A 9,201-nucleotide genomic window follows, 5' to 3' on the forward strand; every position below is an offset into this window, starting at 1 on the left:
TCGCTCATTGGCCAATATTTCTGAAGCAGCCCGGCCGCCATATTACCACTCCCATGTCCCGCTCCTGAACGCTCTTTTCTATTTTAACTCAACATGTGTATTTTGTGTTGGATTAACTATTTTAAGACATTTATTAGGTCTACTTGTGCATAGTTTTGGAGCTTTAGGTGTTGTTGCTACGAGCTTTATTACTTATATCAGGCTGAAGCTCACAGAGTTATGTGTAATAAATGTTGTCATTGCAGGGAAAACTAACGCTCCTGTAGCTAGTTAAGTGGTGTTTATTCTTTTAGTCCAACTATTTTAAAAAAAAAATCCACTATTTCTGTATTATCCATTATGACTTTTGTTATCCATCCTTTTGTTCATTATATGGTATACACACACACACACACACACATTTTATATATACGTGTGTGTGTGTGTGTGTGTGTGTGTGTGTGTGTGTGTGTGTGTGTGTGTGTGTGTGTGTGTGTGTGTGTGTGTGTGAAAATATAAAAACTTGCTGATGATTCCACAACACTTGTATAAACTTTGATTAAAGAATGATTTTAGAATTGAGTATTTGTCCCAGTGAGATATGAGTGAGTGAGAACAGAAGGGAAGAAAGTGTCAAAGTAATAAAAGAAAGAAAAAATTAAATCAAATAGCTAATCATGACAGGCATGGATTAGGAGGGATCAATCTTACATTATCCGAAGAAGAAAAATAAGTAAATGAGAGAATCAGCTCAGTTATTACTTGAAATTGTTGTTGTTCTAATAAGCTGTCTATGTGCGGTCTGCATAAATTGGGAGTGGCAAGATGGCCGCCAGTTTGCTTCAGCGGATTGTACGGAGTGTGCGTGTGGACCAATGAGCGATCCAGTAATATATACTGAAGATCAGTGCATACAAACACATGCATTACTCATTTATGTAAAATATGGATTAATGACATACATAAAACATGGATTAATCATGTATATAAAATATGGATTTGACCCCCACCAGTTTGCCTACAGAGACAACCGGTCCACAGAGGATGCCATCGCCACTGCTCTGCACATCACGCTGACCCACGTGGAGCAGCGGGGGAGCGCCGCCAGGCTGCTCTTCCTGGACTTTAGCTCGGCCTTTAACACCATCATCCCGAGCAGGCTGGTGAGCAAACTGAGGGACTTGGGTCTCCCCGACAGCACCTGTTTTTGGATTATGGACTTTCTGACGGACCGCTCCCAGAGGGTGAGAGTAGGCCACCACCTGTCCTCATCACTGAGGACCAGCACCGGCTCTCCTCAGGGCTGTGTGCTGAGCCCCCTGCTCTACACCCTCTACACCCATGACTGCACCCCCACCCACCCGAGCAACACCATCATTAAGTTTGCGGACAACACCACAGTGGTGGGGCTCATCTCAGGAGGAGATAAGACTGCCTACAGGGTGGAGGTGGAGCGTCTGTCTGTCTGATGTACGGATAATAATCTCACCCTGAACACCTCCATGTCAAAGGAGCTTATCGTTGACTTTAGGAAGTGTAAACCAGACATTCAGCCCATCACCATCAATGGGGATAGGGTGGAGATGGTGCAAGACTTCAGGTTCCTGGGCACCTACATCAGCGAGGATCTGACGTGGACTATTAACTCCACAGCAATCCTGAAGAAGGCGCTGCAGAGACTCTACTTCCTGAGGACTCTCAGGAAGAATAATTTGAGACCTGAGCTCCTGCTGTCCTTCTACTGCTGCTCTGTGGAGTCTGTGCTGAGCTGCAGCATCTCGCTGTGGTTCTCCAGCTGCACTGCAGTAGAGAGGAAGCAGCTCCAGCGGGTCATTAACACCGCCCAGAGACTGATTGGCTGCACTCTCCCATCTCTGAAGGAGATTCACCACACCCGCTGCCTCAGGAGAGCCCGCAGCATCATCAGGGACTCCTCACACCCCGGTCCCCACCTGTTTGAACTCTTACCTTCTGGGAGGCGCTTTAGAACAATAAGGAGTAAAACAAACAGACTGAAAAACAGCTTCTTTCCAAGAGCTGTTGTTGCCCTGAGCGCCTCAACCCCACTGTAACAGTCTTTTTATAACTTCATATTTTTTATGTCTTTTTATAACTTTTATATGCACTATGCATTATTTGTTTTTTGTTGTTGTTGTTTTTTTTTTTTTTGCACTGCTTTTTCTTTTTAGAGCTGTTTTTGAATTTCGTTGAGCCCCTGAGGAACAATGACAAATAAAGAATTCTGATTCTCTGATTCTGATGGATTACTTCTGTATAAAGTATGGATTATTGATATAAAACAGGAATTACCCATGCATAGAAAATATGGATTTATATATAGCGTGTTGCCCGTGAAGATCCACTGCCTCATTGGGTAGTGTTTGTAAAAGAGGTAGCTGACATTTTTCAAGGGTGGTAATAAATTGTGCAAAACTTGTATAATTGCAAAACTTTTAGTGTAACAGGCAATAATGGTAGCAGAGAATATGGCCCCTAGGTTTTTACTAGTTTTTCCTCAGATAATGAAATAATTTTCTTGTGAATTAAAAAAAATAGACTGTATGTTAAGAAAAAGAAACACTGTTTTCCTGAGATAATTTTAAGGTATAACAGAGATGTAGAGTAGAGTGATGGATTAGGGGAGGTGATGGTCTAGTGGTTAAAGCGTTGGGCTTGAGACCAGAGGATCCTCGGTTCAAATCCCAGCCTGATCGGAAAATCACCAAGGGCCCTTTAATCCACCAGCTGCTCCCGGTGTGTAGTGGGCACCTTGCATGCCAGCAGCCTGACATCGGAGTGAATGTAAGGCATGGATGTGTAAAGCACTGTGAGCATCTGATGCAGATGGAAAAGCGCTATATAAATGCAGTCCATTTACCATTTGGTAGCTGGTGTCAAATATTATTCTCTTGTGCTGAGAAAGCCCTGTTAAGATCACAATCTCTGCAAAAAAAAAAAAAAAAAGTTTCTGAAGATTGAGAAAGCATCATTTTGTTTTCTCAAGATAATATATATAGGGTGTCCCCCAAAAAATACATTTAAAACACTCAGTTTCACCCTTAAATGCTACAAACTTAATCACTTGTGCAAGACTCAGGAAAATGTCAAGATTAACCGTACTACAGCGAACAAAAATTATTGAGTTTTGGCACCAGACCAAGAGTGTCAAACAGGTGCGGCGACTTTATGCTAGACTGACAAAATGCAGGGCCAATATTGACACTGGTATGGAAAATTCAACCTTTCAGCTTTCTGTCCAGCCATAAATTTATTTCATAGACATATACTTTGACCATTTTCTTTGCTGATAAATTGTTTCATATTTTTTGGGACACCCTATATATATATATATATCAGGAAAACAGTTTTGTTTTCCTGAGATATGCACCAAAAAACAATTCTGTTTTCCAAAACACAGTGGAATAATTTGCTCCTGATCTTAAGAAAACAAAACTTAGTTTTTCTGTACTTTCGCTATTTTACTGTATGATGACAGAGCAGCTGGATTACTCGCTGGTGACTGAAATTAGTCTGTCATTTTTGGAAAACAAACTTTTAATTTTGTGAGTTCATGTGAAAACCTTTTTTTTTTTTTTTTTTTTTTTTAGTTGACTAAAATTTTATTTTGGGAAAATAAATCCTTGTTTTTCTGAAGTAACAGAATCATTGTAGGCCATGACTAACAATTCCACATCACTCATCATATGGTGAAATTACGAGACTCAATACAATAATTATTTCATGATCTCAGGATGTTTCTCGCAAGTTGGTAATGTGATAATGGCTGGTACAGTATCAAGAACTAAAATAAAACATGACATACAGTGGTGAAGGATTTTGCAAAAGTCACAGAAATGGCTGTGGTGAACTCTTATTTTAAGAATAAAAAGTGAGAACTACCCACCAAGCATTAAACTCAATTACAGCTCGGCATTATGCTTGATTTCTGACTTGAGTTGTGTTCCTAAATGCCACTCCATCAGGTGGTGGGTATAAAAACACTGTCATCATACTTGTTGGCGGTGATCATGTCTGGTGTTCTGAATTTTTCATTGGACACTTCAGAATAGTCCAGAAGCCAAATATAAATCAGAAATATGGTTAGTCAAGTGGTACCACAGGTTCCAACTAAAAAGTACAACCCTCTACCAAGGGTGAATGATCCTGGAATCACCTTCAAAAGACCACAGCAAGCTTCTTTTTTTTTTTTTTTGTGGGGGGGGGGGGGGGGGGGTGCAATAACTACATTACTTGCAAACATTTTATGAGCATTTATTCTGGTTTTCAAGAGCTCCACTAGGTTCAGTTCATCTTGGTACATTTTTATAGCCAACTTGCTTATACCTTTGGGATGAGTACATAACAGTCATTCATTCATTTATTCATCTTTAACAGCTTATTCGGGATCAGGTCGCAGGGGCAAGAGCTTCAGTAGGCGACCCCGTTCCTTGGGCCACATTAACCACCTCTGACTGAGGGATACCGAGGCATTCCTAGGCCAGTGGGGAGATATAATCTCTCCACCTAGTCCTTGGTCTTCCCCGGGGTCTCCTCACAGCTGGACGTGCCTGGAATACCAAGGGAGGTGTTCCAGGGGGCATCCTTACCCTAGGGTAAGGATGTACCCTAGGGTACATAAGTTATCACCGGTTTCTCTAAATTACATACATTTCTGATTGTGTGAAACAAAAATTCTGCATTAACTGCCAAGGTTAAATTTCCACATTATAGCATTCATTCTGCATAAAGATATTGACTAGAGTTTCACATTCAACTGCACTGTAATGACATTAAAGACATCAAACAGAAGAAAAACTACTAACATGGATTCAGTAAATAAATCTTGTAATGAACATGAAGTTATAATTCACAACCTGAAATGTAAACCAACATAAAAACACAGTAACAGATTAACCTCATATCTCCGTTATAACAAAACACCATAAAACGTCCATGTACACAAATTTATTTGTACCTTCTTTATCTAAAATGATGTTGAAAAACCTGAGAACTTTTGGACAAGATGGATTTGTTTTTTGAAATTGATACAGTTTGTACAGATACTTGTAGGAAAAAATATAAACATTTTCTGATAGGCTGAAAGATTTGTGTCATTTTTAATACAAGAGTTGCAGAGTTGCCCTGAAAGTTAAAAAAAAAAAAAAAAAAAAACCTGAGATCATTTAACGAAAACCTTGCTGAAAAATGACTAGTTGTGTGCTTCCAGCCTGGTCTCATTCACTGTCAGAGCTCCTTTCTGAGTCTCTCCCAGACAACAGGTTCTAGGTGGACGTTGCCACACAGCCTTTCTTGTCAGCGAAGAAGCTCTTAAGCACCATTAACTGACCAAAGCCGATCACAAAGAGCAGAATGCTTTCTCCAATGGACCAGTAGGTGACTCGCTCAAGAAGATGCTCTGCCTTCAGGCGATCTTGTGCTTCCCTTTGCCTCTGCCACATCTGGGAGTCAGACACAATCCTCAGGAACTCGTGAATAGAAGCACATGTCGACTCCATCTGTGGGGGGTGAGAAGACACTCAAATTAATCACACACACACAGCAAAAGTGAGGGACAAATGCTGCGGTCAAAGCTGCACACGCTCAAAGTTTTATCTGACAAACTCGGTCTGCTTTTTACACTTATAGGTGCATGAAACACACAGACCACTCATACTGTGTGAACAGGAAGTCAGGTCATTTTGATGACCTGACACTTTGTATTTCATGTTGCGTTCTGATAATGTGAGACCTGTTGATTTCTCTCTGATACTTCAGTCATCCAGGAATGGGGGGGGGGGGGGGGGGGGGGGGGGTGGACCAATGAGGGCATATAAAACATTTGCAAACAAGATTTTGGAAAACAAAATGTGGAACTATGCCTGGATTCATTTAGAGAAACTCTGTCACCATCTAGTGGACTTGAGGAAAAACAAAACTACTAGTTTTATTGTATATGCACTAAATGATCAAATAAATTCATTCTTGTGAATTTTTGTTGGCCATCAGTTACACTGTCTTTTTTGTATCGTTTTAAGCTTGTCATTTTTAAATCATTTGTTTATTTTCAAGGGGTTTTTTTTAATGACAAAAAAGGGACAAGCACACATTACTGAGTGTTTACTTGCATAAATACACACACGTATACATATGCACATATATATCCCCATCCAAACAGTGAATCCTTTTCTGAAGCTATCATTTCATTCAGTTTTCACATATTTCCAAGAAATCTGTAATATCAGATGTCATCAATGTAGTTTAAAACTTTTAAAAACAGTGAATCATTTCATTAAGCACTTCGAAACCCAGATTTTCAAGAAGAAACTGTTCCAGTAAGTGTTTTGAATGGTTCTAATCAGTGGATTATTCTCTAATGAAACACTTTTAATTAGTGTCAAACATTTCAAAACAATATATATATATATATATATATATATATTGATCCAAGACATCTGAACTAATGCAATACCGACTCCCCCCCCATGCCGTCCTGGAAAAAAGCAGATTTATTCTATGAAGACATTATAATTTAAAGAAATTGTTAAAAAAAAAAAAATCCACTCTTTGGAAACACTCCAAATTAAACCATGTCAAACATTTCTAAGCAGTAATTATTTTCTGAATCAATTGTTTAAATTTACTTTGTTTACATGGTCCGAAACAGTGAATCATGTTCTGAATCAAGAAACCTGCACTGTCCAATATATGTCAATGTAGTATTTCAAACACTGTGAAATATCCATCCATCCATCCATTTTCTCCGGAGTTGGGTCGCGGGGGGCAGCAGCTCAAGCAAAGCCGCCCAGACCTCCCGATCCACACACACCTCCCCCAGCTCCTCCGGGGAACCCCAAGGCGTTCCCAAGCCAGCCGAGAGATGTAGTCACTCCAGCGTGTCCTGGGTCTTCCCCGGGGCCTCCTCCCAGTGGGACGTGCCCGGAACACCTTTCCAGCGAGGCGTCCAGGGGGCATCTGGAAAAGATGCCCGAGCCACCTCAACTGACTCCTTTCGACGTGGAGGAGCAGTGGCTCGACTCCGAGCTCCTCACCCTGTCTCTAAAGGAGCGCCCAGCCACCCAGCGGAGAAAACTCATCTCGGCCGCTTGTACTCGCAATCTCGTTCTTTCGGTCATGAGCCAAATCTCATGACCATAGGTGAGAATCAGAACGTAGATCGATCGGTAAATCGAGAGCTTTGCCCCCCTACTCAGCTCTCTCTTCACCATGACTGTCCAATACAGCGACCGCATCACTGCAGATGCTACACCAATCCGTCTATCGATCTCATGCTCCATCCGTCCCTCACTCGTGAACAAGACCCCAAGATACTTAAACTCCTCCACTTGAGGCAAGGACACTTCACTGACCTGAAGAGAGCAAAGCACCTTTTTCCGGTCGAGAACCATGGCCTCGGATTTGGAGGTGCTGATTTTCATCCCGGACACTTCACACTCGGCTGCAAACCGCCCTTTTCTTTTCTAAAGCAATTAGTTCAAAGTATCAGATAGTATCTGTTTTGCCACTTAACCCTGGAGCTGCACCTGTGTGTGCAGACCTGCAGAACCCTGTGTGTAGTCACGGGTCAGGTCCCTCCAGACTCACCTGGGTCAGCGCTGTGGCTCTGGACATGGTGTCTAGAAGTGGCTCTTCTTCTCCGACTTGGATGTTGAAGTACACAGTTTTGTCTGTGAACGTGGAGAAGGCGTTACTGAAGCAAATGGTGTAAACGCCCTTCATGGTTGTGTTGTGAAATAAGCCGCCGTGCTCCGCTCTCTTCTTCTCATACACCAGCCCGTTCAGAGGATCTGTGACAGACCAGTCCACATCCAGGTTTCCTCCATCCAGGACCTAAAACGAGAGAAAACACAAAGTACAGGTTATGTGTGTGCAGATGTCACCACACCTCTGCAGTGTTTGAGTAGTGCAGTGTGCTGCACTACTCAAACATATGTTACCTTGTACACAGGAAAAGTGCTGCAAATAATATGCAGAAATATCAATGAACGACACATTAATCAATAAATAAATTTAAATGAGTCTTTTGATAATTGAACGGGCATCTCATCAAAAAGGAATGATTTTAAAATAAGAAAATTATTTTCAGTATGCTGTATAATAAATGAAGAGCGGAAACTCCTCTAAACTTACATGGAAGTTTATCCAGAACTTGACTCCTTTCTCCAGCTCTTCGTAGAAACACTGCTCCTCTTTATCAGGAAGTTTAAACGACAGCTGTGTCCCACGCACGACGAGCACGCGGAGCAGCACGCAGCACAACAAGCCCACGTAGAGCATGGTGCAGGTGGACGAGCACACTGAGAGCAGCGCTCCGTGTGCACGCTGCACGCTCGTCTACCGCGCTTCAACTCTGACGTGGCGACAGCCACAACTTCCGGGGCACATGACGTCATCTCTCTGGAGCTCCCCCCCCCCCCCAATTATTTGTTTTAACAGTGTTTTTGTTTTTTAAATTTTATCATGAACAAACACGCTTCTTTCATTCAGTGGCAACAGCCACAAATATAAGAAGAAAGTCAAAAATTCAACAAGCAGCAAAAGGTAAACAAAGTGGCCTCCATCAAACCATAAATGGAAGAAGTTCAGATCCAGCAGGACTCTTTCTAGAGCTGGCCGCACGTCTAAAATGAGCAATCAGGGAAAACGGCCTCAGTCAAGGAGGTGGACAAGAACCCATTGGTCACTCTGTCAGAGCTCCAGCATCCCTTACCAAAAAGTAGTATATGCAAGTATGTTTCAAGTATACTTCTAGTTTACTTTTTATATACTTATCAGTACTATTTTTTTGGTAAGGGATGCCTCTGTGGAGAGAGGAGAACCATCCAGAAGGACAACCATCTCGACAGCAAACCACCAATCACAGTGGCTAGACAGAAGCCAAAGTAGTAAACAGGAAGTAAAAGGCACATGACAGCCCACCTGGAGTTTGCCGAAAGGCACCTGAAGGACTCTCAGACCATGAGAAACAAAATTCTCTGGTCTGATGAGACAAAGATTGAACTCTTGGAGGAAACCAGGCACCATCCCTACAGTGAAGCATGGTGGTGGCAGCATCATGCTGTGGGGATGTTTGTCAGTGGCAGGAACTGGGAGACTAGTCAGGATTGAGGGACAGATGAATGCAGCAATGTACAGAGACATCCTGGATGAAAACCTGCTCCAGAGCGCTCTTGACCTCAGACTGGGATGACGGTTCATCTCTCA

At 42.1% G+C, this 9,201-nt stretch overlaps 1 protein-coding gene across 1 annotated transcript; it reads right to left on the reverse strand.

Annotated features, from left to right (window-relative positions):
- Window positions 1-5,151: 5,151 nt before the first annotated feature.
- Window positions 5,152-8,301, reverse strand: LOC117525186 (transmembrane emp24 domain-containing protein 3-like). Its single transcript, XM_034187036.1, has 3 exons — window positions 8,128-8,301; window positions 7,582-7,827; window positions 5,152-5,495 (listed from the first exon to the last, which is right to left on the reverse strand). Exons 1-3 carry the CDS (start codon window positions 8,272-8,274, stop codon window positions 5,262-5,264), a joined length of 627 nt encoding a protein of 208 aa, XP_034042927.1. The 5' UTR covers window positions 8,275-8,301; the 3' UTR covers window positions 5,152-5,261.
- Window positions 8,302-9,201: the final 900 nt, after the last annotated feature.

The sequence above is a fragment of the Thalassophryne amazonica genome, chromosome 2, assembly GCF_902500255.1.
Source record: "Thalassophryne amazonica chromosome 2, fThaAma1.1, whole genome shotgun sequence".
NCBI lineage: Eukaryota > Metazoa > Chordata > Actinopteri > Batrachoidiformes > Batrachoididae > Thalassophryne > Thalassophryne amazonica.